The following is a 20,079-nucleotide window of genomic DNA, read 5'->3' as shown; positions in this document are numbered from 1 at the left end:
AGCTGCCGAGCCCGGATGATCCAATATCTCTCTCTTATTTGTACAAGAGTGTCCCTCACTCCTGAATGCATCACCCTTTTGTGACAGTCCTGTATCAGCAGTTCTGAAAATCTGTGTTTGTTTGGCAGAATCCAAGGATGCTGCTCTCTGAACGTGAAGTCCGACTGCTGCAGCCTGCCTCCAACACTAAGCAGCTCATCTTCATCAAGGAATGGTTTCAGTTCCTGAATCTTACTGTCATTCATCATAGGTTTTCCTACCTTCAGTCTCTGGACCTCCTGGTTAAAACTGTGATGTTGTGCAACCTTAATCCAGTACTTCTCAGCATCAAGAAGCTCATTTGCTGTCAGCTCACCTCGCATCTTTGGTTGCATCGTTGTTTTTGCATTAGCTATGAATCTCCGAATCCATGCTGTCACTCTGAGCACTCTCTTCAGTTCGCTGTAACTCTCAAGCTTCAGTATTGGTTCACAGATGTCAGTGTCATTAGCAGCAAACTGCATGGCTATTTGATAACTGGATTTAAGTTCTACATTCATTTCGTCTGAAATGTTTTCATCTTCAGACTCATGTATCCAATTTTCTGATACAAGAAAACTGGGGCCATTCCACCATAGCTGGTTTTGTAGTAGGGCCTCCACTGATTCTCCTCTTGTGGGCAGGTCAGCGGGATTAGCCTTTCCTGGGATGTGTGACCATGAAGATGGACTCGTAAGAGTCTGGATCTCAGTCACTCGATTTGCAACAAACGGTTTCCACCTTTGTGCCGAACTGCAAATCCATTGCAAAGTGATCATGGAGTCAGTCCACATTCTTATTTGGGCTTGCTCCATCTTCAGCGAGATGATCAAATTGTTCGCCAATCTGGCCCCAATCACGGCTCCCATGAGTTCCAGACGTGGCAACGTCATTTTCTTTAGGGGAGCCACCCTGGCTTTAGATGCGACCAAGCTCATTGTCGTTTGTCCTTCTCGTGTTTTGCCTTGCAGATAGGCCACAGCACTGTATGCCCTTTCACTGGCATCACAAAACACATGTAATTCCAAGCCATCTTTGCTTTCTTGTTGCATATTGATTTGGTACCACCTTGGTATGGTGAGCTGGTGTAACTGAGTAAGCTCTGAACACCACTGTTGCCATTCTTGTACCAGATCTGGTGGCAATTCTTCATCCCAAGAGAGCCCCCTCTCCCACATTGCTTGGAACATGCACTTGACCCTAATGGTGAAGGGGTTCAGAAACCCAAGTGGGTCATAAATTTGTGCTGAGGACTGCAGCACGCTTCGTTTGGTTCCTTTCTTCTCTGTTAGAAGCCTCACTAGAGAACTAAGGTCAAAGGTGAAATCATCAGGCTCTGGCCTCCACACTAATCCAAGCACCTTTAATGCTACTCCATTCGTTTCAGGTGCCATCATGTAGTTTGTGGAGCTCTTCTCCCATTTCTGCCTCAGTTCAGCTGAGTTTGTCATCCATTTGCAAAGCTCCATACCAGCAGCCGCCAGTATTTCTTTGGCATTCGTCGTTACGTGATACGCCTCTTCCACTGAGCGTGTACTTGAAATGAAGTCATCTACGTAAAGTGACTCCCTTATTGTATTCACCACTTGTGGTTGGCTTGTTTCATATTGTTTTAGATGTCTTTGAATTGTCGCTGCAAGCAGAAACGGGCTTGGTGTAACTCCAAACACCACTCTCACCATCCTCAGAATGCGCAGGTGATCATTCACTTCTCCATTCGGTGCACCTGAGAACCACAGGAACCTGACTGCGTCTCTGTCCCTTTCTGCAAGACGTATTTGCAGGAATGCTTGTTTTATGTCTGCCAGAAAGGCGATTTCGTGTTCCCTAAATCTAAGGAGAACACTGAGCAGATCTGGATTCAAATTTGGGCCCGTAAATAAGCAGTCATTCAGCGACAGACAGCCTTCTTCATGGGACGATGCATCAAAGACCACTCTTAATTTTGTAGTTGCTTTGTCCTCTCTCAGCACTGCATGGTGAGGCATATAATACATTACAGAATCTGTGCTGCTGTTTGGTGTCACTTCCTCTGCAATGTTCTGGTCCAAGTAGTCCTCCACCACTTGATTATACCTGCTGAAGAGTGTGACATCCTTCTTAAATCTTTTACTCAGACCTTCCAGCCGTTTTTTGGCAACTCTGTAGTTGTCTGAGAGCTCTACCCTTTCTGGCTTCCATGGCAACTCCACCTGATATCGTCGTTCTTTAAACATAGTCGTTCTCTCAAACATCTGCAGAGCCTCATCATCTTCTGGGTTCTTTGTTGTCTCATTTGTAATACCCAGAGACTCTATTTCCCCAGAATGCTTTCAGTTGCTTGGAGAGGAGTTTCTCTTCCTCACACGGAAGGAACATGCAGGCTGCCTCTGTAACACTTGAGGCAGAAACCGGCCCCTGAACAGACCATCCGAAGGTGCTCTCCAGTGCCACCAATGTTTCTGTAAGTCTCTCCACCCTTCCTGTCACGATCTGCCAATAGTAGTCAGCTCCTATGAGGACAGCAAGCTCTGGTTCCTCACTGGATCCTGGGAAGTCAGCCAGTTGTAGTCCTCTCTTCTTAAGCTCATGCTGGATCTGTTCGCCAGGAACCTTCATTATTGCCGAGCACACTTGTGGGGTCTCCACAGCTTCTATTACAATACTCTGGCTAGGATCCCAGATATTTTGTAGCATAACCTTCACTATGCTGCGCTGTGATCTTGTGGGAAAGGAGGACCCAAATGTGTGTAGTGTCAATGTCTCTTGCCTTATAACTGGTAAATTTAGGCTCTTCACAATCGTTTCATGTATGAAGCTTCTTTGGCTGCCTCCATCTAATAAGCAACGAGCTATCCTTCTGCCTGACGGGCCTTCAATCCACACCTTTGCAGTCTGTAGCAACACAGTATTCTGTTCACCTGGTTTCACTCTTACTGAATGAGGGAGCACGGAGGAGACCACTGCTTCTTCTGGTTGGGATGGGGCCTGTACATCCACCCTTTCACCACCGCACACAGCAACGTGATGTCTCCGTCCACATTTCTCACAGGACACATTCTTGGTCTTACAGAATCTTGCAATGTGTTTCTGTCCCAAACACACAAAACATCTCCCCATTCTCTTTAACTTGTCCTTTCTTTGAAGCGTGTCATTATTTGGGCAGTTTTGCGATTTGTGATCGTCACTCTCACAGAATATACAGGTGTTTTGTTTCTGGCTGGCTGTGTACAGGGCAGCAGTAGATTGTATGCTAGGCCTTTTAAACCTCACATCGTTGAACGGTGGCTTGTACAGTTTATTTTCAGCTTTCTGTGGGTTGTACGACTTTGTCATTTGCAGCGCTCTTTCCCTGCTCTGAACCTCCTTCTGTAGGAATGTGACCATTTCTGACACTTTCCACTCTTCATCTCCATTTCTCTGACGGCTGTATTCAAGAGCTATATCATCTGGAATCATCTTTAGCAATATTGGGCATAACAAGCTTCCGTAGCTTTCTGACACTACACCCAATGACTCTAAACTTCTGATCTGAATTTCACATTCATCATATAGCTGCCTCAAAGCATGCACATCAGAGGATTTTTTAACAGGTGTGAGGTTCAGCAGTTTTGACATGTGCGCACTAATTACTACATCCTTTCTTCCAAATCGGTTTTGCAGTAACTCAATTGCGTTGTCATAATTTTCATCTGTCAACATCAGTCCTGCAACTGCCTTTGCTGCTTGGCCAGTGAGATAGGTTTTCAAATAGGTAAACTTCTCTCTCTTGCATAGTGCATCATTGTGGTGAATAACAGCTTCATATTGACTCCAAAACTCCTGCCACAAACTGGCATCTCCATCATATTTGTGAATGATCAGCTTAGGAAGCTTTACCGATGCTCTCTGTGCCAATGAATGAGCAGAGTTAGCGTCACTCACCCTTTGATGTGCGGCTCGTTCGCGGCAATCCTCATTTCTCTTAATTATGCGCCGTGCACGGCTCTTGGACAGGATGATGCGCTCCTTATATTCCTCTGTGCTTTCGATCTCCATTTCCAGGTCATCCAGAGCTGTTTTACGTTCTATTTCACTATCTAAGGCATACAAGCTGAGCTCCTTTGCCGACAGCATTTCCAGTAATGTGCTCAGATGGTCAGTGTCCGGATCTGGTTTAGCCATTTCGGAGTCAATTTGATGTACAAGTCGTGTGGTAGCACCTCTTATCGTCCCACGTTTCCGTTTTGTTCTTTCCATTTCTCTCTGATGCTCGTCATCCGCCACTCCCGCAGCCCCGGCGGCGGCGGCTCCACGTAAATCCTGTTCGCTCATTTTCCCGGGTTTCGGCACCAAAAAATGATGTGGCGAATCCACTTAGCCAAAAAATGGATCGGACATCAATTGGAGAAACGATAGTCTTTATATAAGGCTTCAAAAAGGGGAATGTACAACAAATAAACTGCTCGACATCAGAGCAACATATAATGGCTTCCCAAACTTCTTTGCTAGCTAAAACCCAGAGTAACTTTCGTCTACCCCAAAGGATTCTGGGAAACGCAGTTTTCTAATGAAAATAACTGTTAAATGCTCCCTTTTAGCAGAAATTAAATCTATAATTAACAGCCCTCACTAAACATGTGACTAACACTTAAATCACTTACAAAATAATCAAAATGCTGTTATCAAACAAAAACTGCAATAAAGTTACAACATAAGGCACAGACAGAAAAATGACAAGAATTCATTCCTGTTATTGTTCTCAAAAATGATGCCGCGATGAAGATATAAGCCCCACTGCATGCCTTTTAAAGTCCTTAACATCCAGGTATGGCCTCAGGTGCAATGAGCATTAGCCAGAGTATTAGTTTAAACCCTTTGTGTCCTGCTGTGGGAGGCACACTCGCAACTGCATGCTGGACCCATTCAAATGAATGTGTATTTGCTGATCGGCGGTAATTGATATTTATGGGACACATAACACTGTGACTTTAATTAGCAAAACGGCAACTTTGTTATTCATGTGGAGAAGCTGAAATCGCTTTCTCCACTGGTGGAAAATGCTCACATCAAGGAGCGTGCTGTGGTTTGAAAAGAAAGAGTGAAGGAAGAGACTGAACAGTTAATAGTCATGTATTTTCACAGTTATAAGAAACATCAAAGCCAAACTTCAGTGAGTATTACATGTATGTAAGTCATCCATATGACTTATTACTGTTGTTTTATTCTCTTCCTCCATGTGTGTATTTGCAGTCATTTGTATTATTACTGTCTGAAAGCAAGACAGCAGGTTTGGGACATGAGTCTTATCTATTTTCTTGTCATTGTGCTGATTAATGATGCGCAGCATTCTCTACCTGTAATCAATCCTTCTCTCTCCCAGCTCTGTTGCCCTCTGTGCCAGCTAAGCTGGATCAAGTCACACAAACTTACCAGGAAAACGACAGGAAATCCAGAGTTTTGAGTTTTAAAATAAAAGACCAAAAGACACTGCATTGTCAAATTCAGAGGCAATGTCAGCATTGACTTCTTAACTGACAATAGGACGAATATTTACCTCTGCAAGCCTTTATACATCCTAGGGGAGCTTTATCTGAGAGGAGAGAAATGAGAGGCAGCTAAGCAAAGTTTCTACAACTCTGGAACACATGCAGAAACAAAAGGGAATGAGGCGCAACTACCAACACATCAGTAGGATGGAATAGAATAAAATAACACCAGCAGTGGAGAGTTCAAAGACCTTGAAAGAACTACAGCTTAAAAAGTTTAAAAGAGGCCAGAGAAGCTGAGGAACTAGAAGCACCTAAATCAGGTATCATTACTGACTGTCAGACTGCTACCTCCAAAGCAATCTTCTAATTCTTAAGCATGTGGAAATTTTTTCTATGTTATGAATCAGAAAGAAATAATAAAAGCTTTAGAGGAAAGGCAGCTAGCTAAGTTAAATATTAATGATAAAAGGTATTTGGCTGTCATTGTTTAGTGGTTATATTACATCAGTAAATGTGTTATTTAACTTAGTTTTGATAATATACTATAATAACTGATATTAAGGGTAAGACACCAGTCTTTGGAACTGATGTGTCAGAATAAGACCTAGATAATTAATACTTTAGATGAATGAATGGCATGTGTGCAACGAACTTTCAGGTCTTGACCTGATGTCACTTTGGGAAATCAGAATGACAAACATGAGTTAAGCTAAACAAAGCTGAATTTGCCAAAATTGCTTTTACAGCCGCTATCCGATGGATAGACAGATCCAGGCATCCCCTCATCCTTTGGGGCGTTTTAATCTAAATATGAGCTCATTGTGGTATTTTTCACCTGGAAAGTAGGCGTAAAAGACCTTGAGAAATGTCTCATTGATATCAGATCACAAGAGCCTAATTTTGATGGAAATTCACAGCATCAGGTCCGTGTTATGACTTAAATGGGCAGATTCTCTCGCTTGCGTACGTGTTTTATTTTGACAGCTGGGACCAGAGGCTCTGCCTGAAATACTTGCTAGTTTGACACGAGCCCCTATAAAGAAAAAGAAGAAAAAAAGAAAGGAAAAAAAAAGGGAAAAAAAAGAAGTGGACCTCGAATGCAGGACTCAATAGACAGAAATTAAACTCAAAACTATTTAGCTTTGTTGCTGGCACAAAATGCAACGAAAACAAACTTCAAAACAGAGCATAGAAGGAACTAGCTGACCAACTACTGATTGACAATTAGCTGGATAGACAGAAGTCATACACACAATGAAGTAAAAAATGCAACACCGAACAGAGGGAGATGCAGACAATATGTACACAAGAAGTTGATTAAGAGAAGTGGAAACACATGGGCACACAGCTGAACTAAATCATAACTAATGTGAATGGGCAAGCAGAAATGTACATTACACACATAAAACACAAGACTATCAAAATAAAACAGCAAATAACACACACACACACACACACACACACACACACACACACCGAGGTTCACACGTGAACTTGGCATTGGGACTGGGGCTAAACAGACATGGAGACTTGACAGTCTGGGGAAACAAAGGGATGAAACTCAAGGAGATGAACATGGAAACAGGAAGGGAGAAAACAACAGGACAGGACAACAAACATACTCATGGAGACAGAACACAGACAGACCAGACAGACATGGGACATGACTGGGGAGGAAGGAGGTAAACAAACACGGGGAAACTAATGGCAGGATACCGAGAAAAGACAGATAAACTGGACACGACGGGAAACAAAGATAAAATAACAACTAAGAACACTAATGCAATAGAGAACTCAAGACTAACTGACACTGTACGAAAATTGAATATAAAATTTCATAAATAAAGAGTCCAGAACAAACTCTAAAAGTCGAAGAGCAAGAATTGAGCAAAATTATGCTGTCCACAACAGGAATTGGCAGTTGGACTGAGCAATATTAACAGCTGAGGTTTAACAGCACATTTCTTTTTGATGGGTTAAGATGCTCTAGGAAGCCATCATGGTGGCCTGGTGGTTGCCTCACTGTAACCCATCAAAATGAACACTGTTCTATTTTGATGGCTTAAGATACTGTTTGAACCCTGACAATAAATGACTGGTTAATAAAGCGTGGATTACAAATGGACTACAAACAGAAACTAGAATGCTACCAAAACTCTTGTCCAGTGCATAGAGATTTCTGCAGGCTACAAAAATGCAGACGAGAACTGAGCCATATTATGCTGTCCACAACAACACCAATAACACTTTTTGCATGATAAAAATCGCTAAATCGCCTCTGATGATGACTTAAAACCTATAAAAAGGAGCTAAATAAATAATGTGGAAGTAGTTAGGCTACAAGAGATCACACCTCCACCAAGTGCAACACTTTGCAAATTATTTAAGAAACCTGTTTTTTTCACACTAGAAAACACTCCAAAAGTGAAAGAATGACTCACCCGAACATCGCTAGAGCATTCGCTAGTTGGTTCCACACGACAGGAAGAGCAAACAGTGGATGGAAATCACTGATGCAGTCAGTGGAAAAGCAGAAATGTGAGTAACTGATTCTAAGAACTCGTTAAACTGGTTGGACAATTTCTAAATGAAATCTACCATTCAAACAGTCAGGTAGGTGACTGTTATCATTACAAATCCAAAAAGAAGAGTGTTCACTAAAAGGAAAATAATCATCATCAATCCATCTGAAAGGTAATGCAAGGAGTCCTTTTGGATTCAGAGCTACGGCTGGAAATTACCCTGATGAAGATAAAGCTGTTTGCTGACTTTGTAAAAGTGCATGCAGCCACCGAGCACCACAGAGCACCATTTCTAAAAATGAAAAATAAAATATTACAGTCAAGGTTTAAAAAAAAACTTTTTGCACAACAGACCTTTAACATAGATACACATATACCAACATGCACACAGCATTACAATCATCAAAATAAAGACTAGCTGTTCTGTATGAATCTGTTTTCTTTCCATTCAGATGAACAAAGAACACTTTGTGAACACACAATGCAGACAAATTATCTGGCGGAAAAGGGATTTTTCAAACTGTCCTCACTTATCCCACCCACATAAAACCTTTTAACCCCCCCCTCAGTCATACCTCAGTATTTCACAGGTGATTTCAGTCTAATAGAGTAGCTGTCTGAAAGGCAAACCAGAGCACGGCAGGGGGCTGATGGGTTGACCCAGATAGAGGGAAACAGACATAAAGTTCAACCAGGACACATGGAAAAGATTTGAACACAGTGCAACAGTGGCCACTGCTTAACTGACCCTGAATCTCTCAGACACTCACTCACAGTGAAATCCAAAAACCAGTTAAGTGCCCATCTCTCCTAAAATCTGCAGTCTTTCATATGCTCATCACCTGCAACTCAACTGGGAGCAGAAACAGAATGTAATCTATCCATCACTTTCCAGATAAAGCTCTATTTCCTCAAAGTGAACATTTGTTTAAAAAAAAAGGAGAACAGAAGTCCTGTCACTTATGTAAGGAGTGTACACATCCAGCTCTGCAGACAGAAGGCTACTGTATAGATGAACAGAAGTACTGTCTGCAGATGGTCACATGGAGGGTGCTGAAACATTCGACTCTCCTCCAAAACTCTTCCGAGTCAAGAGGTGATGAAAAGAGCCTCAGGGCTTTAGACTATTAGATGGAGCCTGTTTTGATAGCTAAAATAAAGAACTGAAGCCTAACGTTCTTATTGTATGTTACATTTGATTCAGTTGTTATCCTCATGGGACCTGACATCTAATTTCAAGGGCACTGTGAATGGAGAATGTTGAAGCAGAGAATAGCTATAAAGCAATGTATGCATTGATGTTAAAATGCAAATACACAGGTGTGTGTGCTTCTCTGAGCATGTGGCTATGAATGTGACCACATGTCACCATCCACGCAGCCAGCACAGGTACAGATGCTGGCAACTTATCCGAAGCTCTGCATAGATTCACCAACATAATTCCGAATAAACATAAATACTGAAAACGAGTAATGCATTATCTTTCTCTGTACAACACATCCTGACGTATGCTATCAAATACAATACTAGCTGACAATGTCAACACAAGGATACAGTACCACAAACTAATACAAATTCTTAATAGACACGTACACAAGGTTTATTTTAGCTTTGTGTTAAGTGCAAACACAAAGCTGGAAAGTAGAAAGTTGAAAACCACCCCATAGAGAAGCAGAAACAGGTGGGGGTAGAAATTTTGGCTACAAGCCGACTGCTCATCACTGCTTTTGTTGCCTTTTGAAGATCATTCTGTGTCCTTTGCTGCTTGCTTTGTGTTAGAATGTTGTCTTTGCTAATGTTTGCATTGTGTCGATGATCTGTTACCAGCGCACCTGGGTGCAGTTTGCAGTTTAGCTTAATTAAAATTAAAATAATGTTCATACCCTAACTGCTCAAAAGTTAAAGACTGCTCCACTATTGATTGTAGTGCAAGTGCACATTTTTCTGTCCGCCCATGAAGATCGAGCTTTTGTAAGTGACAACAAAGTTGGTACTTTAGTGTGATTACTTTATTTAGTATGACGTGTTATATTACTGTGTGACACTAAAGTTAATGCAGTTACACTAATATCTTAGTCAATAACAGGCTGGAGTCTATTCTAGGTGCAAGAGGTGAAAAGTGGGAAAGAACCTGGACAGATAGGCAGTCTATCACAGGGCACCTAGAGGCAATCATTCATACTCATATTCACACCAATCTTTGGATTTTGGCATGAAGCCGGAGTCTTACCAGAAAATGTAAAGGAAATTTTAAGCAAATTTTGCTTCACAATCAATCTGTCTGTGTGGTAGACCTTGCTTTGGTCTTGACGTGACTTCAGGCTTTTGCAAAAATCCTAACAATAGCAAGCTAACTGCTATTTGTATAGCATGCTAATAGCAAGCTAATTGCTATTTGCTAATAACAAGCTAATTGCTTTTTATAGAAGAGAATTCTTAAATAGAGGTTTTCCAGACATGTGACAGCTTACCACGTGATACTAATTTGTCTACTAAACATTATGCAGATGATATAAATTACTATGAGTAAACAAACAAGTGTATATTCTCCCTCTGAGGAAGTAAAACACTTTCATGGTAAGCATCTTTCTTGTTATGTGGGGAAACTGGGCTGAAGATGGATGTTAGCTGTGTTTACTGGTTCTGTGAAGTGCAACCCTGGCACTCCTCTAATATAGCAATGACAGTGTCCTGTCACAATCAATTGGGAAGCTTTAATTAACCAATTCATATTTTGTACATTAGTACAAGCCTAAAAAAAATAATCTTACTTGTAAGAAAAGTTAGGATGTTATTATTTTTAGTTTGGAATATGGCACATATAATCATTATTATTAGAGTGGTTATAAGTTGGGCTTTCTTGTTTTGAGGCAGGGGTAACATCCTTTTAAGAGTTTAGTACTAGTCAGTCCCTTTTATAGAGGGCTACTTGACATAATTTTATAGTCAGTTTTGGAGAAATGACGTTATGACTGAACAGGCTCTCATATACATAGTGGAGTTCATTTAACCCTACAAGCAGGAAAAAAAGCTTTAAGAAATGGCTAACATCAGTTAAGATGACTTCACCCTTTGCCTATGCCTTTGAACTCCTGTCTCATAAGTATCTGCAAACATGCCACTTTGTGAAGCAGCGTATACTCCAAAAACTATATAGTGCAACCATAAGAACTGAAAAACATAAGTGTCAGAAGTCTGCACAAAATCTCCTTTGAAAATTCTTACCTATTCACACCCACCCACATACACATGCACACAAGCAATTACAAGGTGCCTTGGATTCCCATTTGCAATTTTCGAGCAGCTTGATCCTGTCAGAAGATTGGATTGATCCCATTTATGTCATTTAGGTCCCTAGAAAGCAAGTATTTAATGAGGAGTTACTGCCACTCATTATGAAATGAGCACACTCATCAGGCTTCAAGGTTATTGGGGTCATGCACAACTTCAGGTAAATCCACATAGTTATTGTTTTAAAGCTTCACAGGGATATAAAAATTCTAAATGAGCTGTAAACAAAATCACAAATACTGAAAAGATTTATAACTGAATAGGTGCACTGCCAAGTGCCATACATAAACCAGGAGTTTTAAACAAAGGGAGTATTTTTCAGTTGTAGTTTATATTTCAAGGAAACAATTAAGGAAACCTAAACTTACATCCAAGGACACACATTTGTATGAACACTGTAAAATTTGGGAAAGCTGCATACAAAGTAGGAAGCATGACCTGCAGTTTCAGTTAATCACTTTATATTTTTTATATTATAATTGTATTAATTCTAACCACTATAATCGTTTTTTCCTGTGTGATTAATAAAGTACAGTACGAGTCTGTGGTGAATATTTATGCCTGGAGATGAAGTTATTTTAGCTCCCTATTAAATGCATTTTACAGTTGTTGTGAAGGCAGTGTCATACATGGTGGAAGTTCAGAGCTTATCATCCTGAACAGCTGATGCTGGGCTGCGTTTGTGTGTGTTTGTCTCCGCGTGTATGTGCTGTTTGCTCCCCTTTCTCACAGCTGCTGCTGCTGAACGATTTCAGGATCTCGTCTCTTGGTAGCCTATTAGAAACCATGAATCTAGTGGGGTTTTTTAAACCATTACTTCAAAGGCTGTTTTCACAACCTTGATGCAACCAAACAGCACTGACGTGTCTGATGACTTTCATGTTCAGCTTCCCTGATCAATATCAGTAAAGCAAGTCATTTGCAGTCGTGAGCGCACAGAAAACGATCACTCGTGTTAAAACTTCAGCTCTTACATTTGGTATTTTGACTGCATGAAAGTGCTCACACTGGCTTGTTTGGTGCTTGTGGGAGTTATAAAAAGATGTTTGTTCAGATGCTCAACAAGCTGTAAATGTCAAGGTCAAACTTCAGATAAGTATACAGCTTACTGTCTTTGAACTGAGGCAGTGATACCCTATTAAAATTAAGGCTTTATGCTTATATAGCAAACATGATGTAGTACATGGCAGTGCACTAATGGCACCAGAGTCCAAACTGAGAAACACTACAAGTCTGCAGTTAGTTTAGCTTCTTAGCTCATTATTTTGGTTTTGTCAGGATGCATTGCTGTTTTATCTGTCCACTTTTCTAGCAGCTCTTTTCAAATCAAATCAAATCAAATCAAATCAAATTCAAATTTTATTTGTCACGTACACAGTCATACACAGTACGATATGTAGTGAAATGCTTGGACAACTGCTCGTGACCTAAAGAAAACAAAAAAGGAAAAGGCTATGAATAAGAAAGGAAATAAATATGAAAAATTAAAAAGGGTAAATTTAACTAGGAAGGAATAAAATATAAATTAAGATTAAAAATGAAATAACTGTACAACACAAATTAGAATGAAGGGTAAATTTAACTGGGAAGAATAAGATAAAATATATAAATTAAAGTTGAAAATAAAATAACTGTACAACAAAATACACAATATAGAACTATATAAGAATGTATGAAGGAATCTAAATATAAATAAATATATACATAATAACAGCAGCTGTACAAGTATTAACCGGAAATGAAGAATATAGTGACCAGTGTTGTGCAAAAACAATGTCCAGAAAGTCCAGTGTGTGTGTAAGAACCATATGTGTGGGTCAGTACTGTGTGGTGGTGTGATTGAGAGACCGTATCGCCTGCGGGAAGAAGCTCCTCCTCAGTCTCTCTGTGTTGGTCTTCAGGGAGCGGAATCGCTTTCCTGACCTCAACAGAGAGAACAGTCTGTTGTTGGGATGGCTGAGGTCCTTCACGATCTTCCTGGCCTTGGTCCAGCACCGCCTGCTGTAGATTGAGTGCAGGTCAGGGAGCTCGGAGCGGATGGTGCGCTCAGCTGACCGCACAACCCTCTGTAGAGCTCGTCTGTCCTGCATGGTGCTGTTCCCGAACCAGGTTAAGATGTTTCCCGCCAGGATGCTCTCTATGGTGCACGAGTAAAAGTTCCTGAGCACCTTGGAGGGCAGTTGGAAGTCTCTCAAGCGTCTGAGGTGGTAGAGACGCTGTCGGGCCTTTTTCACCACGGTGTTGATGTGACAGGACCATGACAGGTCCTGCGTGATGTGAACTCCGAGGTATTTGAAGCTGTCCACTCTCTCCACTGGGCACTCGTTGATGACGGGGGTCTGGTAGTTCCTCTCCTGCTTAGTGCTGAAGTCCACTATCAGCTCCTTTGTCTTACTGACGTTTAGAAGGAGGTTGTTCCTCTGGCACCAGTTCTCCAGATTCCTAATCTCCTTCAGGTAGGCCGTCTCGTTGTTATCAGAGATCAGGCCCACCACGACGGTGTCGTCAGCAAACTTGATGATGGTGGTGGAGCTGGTAGTGGCCACACAGTCATATGTGTACAAAGAGTACAGCAGGGGGCTCAGAACACACCCCTGGGGGGCTCCAGTGCTGAGAGTGGTGGAGGCTGAGACATGTCCGCCCATCCTTACTGCCTGTGGTCTGCCAGTTAGGAAGTTGGAGATCCACTGACACATAGATGAGCTGAGTCCCAGATGCTCCAGCTTGGTGGTGAGTGTGGAGGGAATTATGGTGTTAAATGCAGAACTGTAGTCTATGAAGAGCATTTTAACATAATTCCCCCTTCTAGTGTCCAAGTGAGTGAGTGATGTGTGGAGGAGATGAGAGATGGCATCGTCTGTGGAACGATTTGGACGGTAAGCGAACTGTAGTGGGTCCAGTGTGTCTGGTCAGCAAAAAGCTCTAACAAGTCCTGTTTGCAGCACCAAAAACATAGCATTTGAAGCCTCAGAGATTCAAAGATTACACTGACTGCTTTCTGTTAACCCATTGCTGAAACTAAACGCAGCACTGGATAAAAGGCAAGAAGTTAAAACTGGGAAAAGTGAAAATCCAAAGTATGTTGTCTTATGTTATGCCTCCCATCAGAAAAATATGCAATAAACAAGACTGCATGACAGCTTTAGGTGATGGAATGGTAGCGTAATGAGTTATGTAACTGTCCTACAGCAAAAAAAATCTTTTGTATATTTTGATATATCATGCCTGTTCCCATGGAAAATCGAGGTCAGACCAGAGCTTCAGCATCTGTTGAGCTGTATTATATATGATTAGTTTGTGCAGCAGTTATTTCCATCATTCCATCTGACCCCAATTGACCTGAAACTGCGTAACGTAATCTCCTTATGCCATTCTTCCTGCATTTTATGAACCCCATCTTTTGACCTTGTTTGCAGACTTACATACTACGAAGTTTAAGGCTTTGGAAAGATTAACTAGGTTATTGCTACGGTTAATAACTTTTAATAGCCTTACTAATACTTACTTAATGTAAAAGTTAAGACATATACAGAGCAGTCAAAGGGTCATCTTCTCACTAATCCCAGTATCAAAAGCCACTGTCATTTTTTTTAAGTCATTATTATTTTCCATATTCAAGTGTCCCACAACCTTTTGTCCTGTTCAACCTTTCCCATCATACTTAGCAATGTCTGTGTGTGGGTCTATGTGTGTATACAATCTCAGGAACATATGCACACAGAAACTGTATCTGTGTGTGGAAGGATGCTTTGCGAACCAACAGTAAATACATAAGAAAAATAAGCATTGTGTTTAAACACACAGAGCAGCTGGGAGACAAACATCAATCACTCACCCATGCTTGTCATCTAAACCCTCTCTCATCCAGTCTGTGTGTTTCACACACACACAATTATTCAGCCACAACAAGCTGGTGATAGAAAGAAGAACCAAAACACAATTAGTACCACCAGAACACATCATTCCTTTAAAATATTTGGAAAAATGGCCCTAGTGCTTTTGACTATAAATAAGCAAATAAATAATATAATCTCTCAATGGAAATAATTATTTAGTCTATATGATGAGAGAAAATAGCTTTAAAATGTTATTTGGTTTTTACAGTGTTAACAGCTGCACCATTCACTGTCTTTTCATAGTAACAACTGTTAAGATAATGTGTAATGTAAAAGCATTTGAGTGGAAAGAGAAATCCACAAAGAGTCATCACATGATTCTGCAGTTCCCTTGAGCCTCCTTGTTGTAGCATCATTCAGCTTACAGTTATAGAGAGCTGAAAAAGAGTAAACATCACTCTTACATCAGCTTGAAACACTGTGTATCATCCCTAAGTGGCTAAAATATTTATTTAAAAAATGCATGTATATATATGTATGCAGTACATATATGTGTCACGGTCCTGAGTTTGCCGACTCAGTGTTTTGTGTTTCTTTATGCTTTTGTTTATTCTGATTATGTATTCCGTTATGATTTGCCATTTGTTAGGTTTCGGTTCTGTGCCTGCCCTGGTCCCACTTCCGTGTTCCCTCTGTCTGTCTATGGCGTCACACTGTCTGCTTGTGAATCTGTCTGTTTAGTTCAGTGTCCTGTCTGGTTCTCTGTGTCTGAGTTTCCTGTTTTATTCTGAAGGTCCCCGTCTCATGTGAGTGTGTTCAGGTTACGTTTCCCCCGTCCCATCAGCTCTGACTTCTCCCAGGTGTGTTGCCCTCCTGTCTCTCATCCCCTGATTACTGCTGTGTGTATTTAAGCCCTGTGTGTTCTCCTGCCTGTTGCTGGTTTGTCTGTGTCTCTCTGCCTCTCTCCCCGGTTCGTATGTTCTCAGGTTTGTTATTTCGTTTTTCCAGTTTAGGTTTCTTTAATTCCCTGTCATCCCTCACTGCCTGCTTGCCACTACACCACCCTGTAAATAAACATCACTCGAATCATCAGTCATCGCCTGCATTTTGGGTCCTCCTTTCCTCCAACACCACACGGCTCACCTCGGCAGCCTGGACAATATGTGTGTTGACTACACAACATTTCAGCCCCTCAATAATGAACACATGCAGATCAGACCTCAGCAAGTGAGAAATCTATGCATAGACACAGATGTTTAATTCCTAATGTTCACCTCAACTTTCATGACTACGGTTTGAACCACATCAGCAAACGTATACGTGGAATTAATCAACAAAGATAATAAATGAATGATCAGTTACTCATTTAGGGTCGACACTGAGCACAGGATAACTGACTCCTGCACGTGAAAGCTGATAAGAAAAGATGAGGATAACTGAGTCTCATATTCTGCTTTTACAACAATTTGATGGACAACTCTCTACATATTTTTTTCACCCTCAGCAGAAAAGCAGCTCATCATCTCTGGCAACATTATCACCCTCCCTTTACGGATGTTTACCAACTACACATCTCAAGTTTGTGTAACTTTCCCATCAGAGACGAAAAGTATGTGCCAAAATCTACATGGCAAAAATCTCTTTTCCATCAAATGTAGTCCAGGTTTTTTTTTTAAACATTTCCTAAATGACCCTAAAATCAGGAATAATTTCATGGTCTATTGTTAAGTCGTCCACATGCACTTAGTTCGACACGAGAGAGCTGAGCTGAGACAAAACTCTAATTAAATTGGATGTTTTATATCGTATATATAAAACATATAAAACAAAAAGAATCATTACTTATTTTTATGTTCCACAGTTCAAATAATGAATCTGTTAGTAAGACAAGAATCTACCTCTGCTTCCCTTCTGTGTGGTATCACTGTATGAATTATTTTTCGGTCTCCAGTAACTGGAACAAAGTGATGACTCATATTGTGATTTGCTGCCATATAAAGACAGCAAAATAAAGTTGCTTAACAAATACAAAGGATTGCAAATTTTGTTGTTTACTATAAGTTTGTGAACTCTTAATTTCAGCTCAGTGTGAGAGTATCTCTTCCTCTGCTCTCTGTCTCAGTGCTGAATAGTTAATGAAAATACTGCAAAGTACACGTGTGGTGCATAAGACTAATCTACAATCAATTAAAAAGAATGAATCTGTTATGCCAGCTACAGTGATACATGACTATAGTTCCACAGTGTTTCTTTAGTCCAGTCTCAAGAGATGGCTGCCACTCCCTGAGCCTGGAGCTTTCTTAAAAGAGAGTTTTTCCTTCCCACTGTCAACAAGTGATTGCTCATAGGGCGTCGTCTTAATTGTTAGGGTTTTCTCTGTCTTACAAGCTCTCTACCTTCCAATATATACCTTATATTTCTCACAATAATCAAGAGACAAACTACTCCTGAGTAATGTGAAAAAAAGATGTTAGTTCTTGCAAGTCCACTATGACTTAACAGAGTCATAGTCAGATAAATAGTAAGATAAATTTTATCATCTTTGGTTTTTGGGTCTGGTCTGTTGCTAGGCTGCCTTCCAGTGACACATGGCAAAAAAACAAACAAACAAAAACTCAAATCAACTGGCTCCTGTATAAAGCAGCGGTACTCAACCGGTTTAAATCAGGCAATACTTTCACGGACCGGCCTTTAAGGTGTCGCGGATAAATACAACAAAATAAAATGATACGACAGAGACAAACATCCTCCTGTCTGCCACTTAATGCTCTCTGGTCACTATGGTTATGCGTAAATACTTATTTAAAAAAAACACAAATACATCACAGGAAAAGACAAAGTTAACGAATAAAAACCCTGAAAACCATAAATTTCACACCTGAGCCTCAACTCTCACGGCCGGGTTCCAAACGACTCATGGACCGGTCCGTGGCCTGGGGGTTGGGGACCGCTGGTATAAAGTCAAGAAACTAACAACCTAACAGACAAGTGATCTTTGAATCTCAATTCACTGGGTGTCCGGAAATAGGATTTTGGATTGGATATTGCTTTTTGCCTGCTGCATGCTTAAGTGAGACATTGTTTTCCAACACACTTATCTTTGGGACCGTGTTTATGCTTCTCCTGTTTTGAAGTCTCCCCCACAAGTGAACCAAAATCCCTCATTTCGCACAGGCCTTGACAGAGGAGCCGATAACACTCAATGCTAAACGATTCTCATGAACAAGGCAACTTGGCACTAGCTCTAAATGGAACCAAATTCTCAAATCACAACCTTACTGACCTCATCATTAACATGCTCTCGCTGTGCACAGCTATAGTAGCTGCAAAAACACCATCCCCTCATTAGCACTTAGTCCAGATAAACAGGGTGATCCTGGCTGCACAGGATAATGGGAGGACCACAGGTTAATCTCTATAACTGTCCGAATGTCATTCGTTATTAACACCTACACACAAACAGAGAAAATCAAATCTGTAATACACTTCCTACGTGCCATTTTTGCATCTCCGTTCTACCTTCCCCGTCTCATTCAGCCATAATTGGTGAACAGCTTCCACAGCAAAAGTAAACTTTCTAATCTGGCACTGAATTGCTTCTACATGAAATTACAACTCATAAGATATTATGTTGACTGCAAAGCCAGCAAATGCCCCCTTAATAAACATAACCCGCTATTATATCGCACACATCTATTTGCATTCTCAATTTCATTGCTGCGCAACGTTTTTCCATAAAATGTATTAGATCATTTCTTCATACCTCAACAGGCCATATGAGTTCATTCTCATATTCCCAGAGAAAGTGAGGCTTAGATTGGGTCAGCGTGCACTAGCAGTGTGAACATCCAACTTCCTACTGCGTAATTCCCTATTGCTTTTGGACAACGCCCAAAGTACGCTGGAATGAACCCAAGCAATGTGTGAACGTGTGACAAAATACACTAATTTAGATAATAATCACAGAGAGCATGTTTATGGGTCATTAAAGGAAAGCATACTGTGACCAAGAAATCTCACACACTAAGCTCCTGCTCATTAGAGGGAAGCGGACGACTCAACTAATTACTCTGTGAACGTGACGGGCCACAAAGAATGTGTCATAATCTGTCTCTTGAGAATTAGCGTCCACCTCTGCACTGCTATAATTATGGGAACAGGGCCATTCCAAAATCACTCGTAATTCTGTAGGCAAAACAAGGTATAGGTGTCACTGAGATGGATTCAAGTCCTCGTGTCAGTTATATAAAGAGAAAAGAGAAACTAAGTTCAACTCTGGTTTCATTACAAAGATCCATTATAGTGCTAGAGATCTAAAAACAGTAATATTCATTGGTGAATATAATTAATTAAATCCCTTGAGTGGGTGCTTACTCAGACAATGACAGCAGTGGTATTTGGATAGCAAAATATGATTACGCAACCTCAAGTATTAAATAAGTGGATCATTGAGCTAACAGAGCATGTGTTTCTGGTAACCTTAATGGATATATGAACAGACAGTCTTAGCTTATGCTCATATATAGTTAGGTCCATAAGACTTTGGAAGAGGACATATATTTAACTACCAAATATTGTTTCCTGCCTTGAGATATTTTTGCAAGGCCGTTACTTGCAGCCAATTTCCTGCTTGTTTTTGAGTCTTTCTGCCTTCAGTTTATTGTTCAGAAACTGAAAAGCATGATCTGTTGAGTTGAAATCAGGTGACTGACTTCCTCATTGCAGAATATCTCTTTTCTTTGCCTTAAAAAACTCATGGGTTGCTTTTGCAGTTTGCTTTGGGTCATTATCCTTTTGCACTGTCTGATCGGTTTTGCAGCATTTGGCTGAATCTGAGCAGAGACCACTTCTATGGTCTTTCATGCGTTTTGGTGTTGCTGACCTGGTCAGTGTATTTATTTTTTAAAGACTGGACCAGATTGTTGTTTGGCCATTCCTAATTATTTTTGCTGTGTCTCTGGT

The 20,079-nt window shown here is 40.8% G+C and overlaps 1 protein-coding gene across 2 annotated transcripts in view; it reads right to left on the bottom strand.

The window, feature by feature from the left end:
* The window catches only part of mtnr1aa (melatonin receptor 1A a), a 51,737-nt gene that overhangs the window by 20,771 nt on the left and 10,887 nt on the right, over nt 1-20,079 (bottom strand). Inside the window, exon 1 of one of the 2 annotated variants that reach the window (XM_026171472.1) lies at nt 15,117-15,151. The exons of the other annotated variant lie outside the window; for it this stretch is intronic. Coding sequence (XP_026027257.1) covers nt 15,117-15,129 — 13 coding nt within the window. The 5' untranslated portion in view covers nt 15,130-15,151. Of the gene's footprint in view, nt 1-15,116; nt 15,152-20,079 lie in introns of those variants that run through there. 2 annotated transcript variants of the gene reach the window in all.

The sequence above is a fragment of the Astatotilapia calliptera genome, chromosome 6 (assembly GCF_900246225.1).
Source record: "Astatotilapia calliptera chromosome 6, fAstCal1.2, whole genome shotgun sequence".
Lineage (NCBI taxonomy): Eukaryota > Metazoa > Chordata > Actinopteri > Cichliformes > Cichlidae > Astatotilapia > Astatotilapia calliptera.
This window is presented reverse-complemented; position numbering and strand designations above follow the sequence as displayed.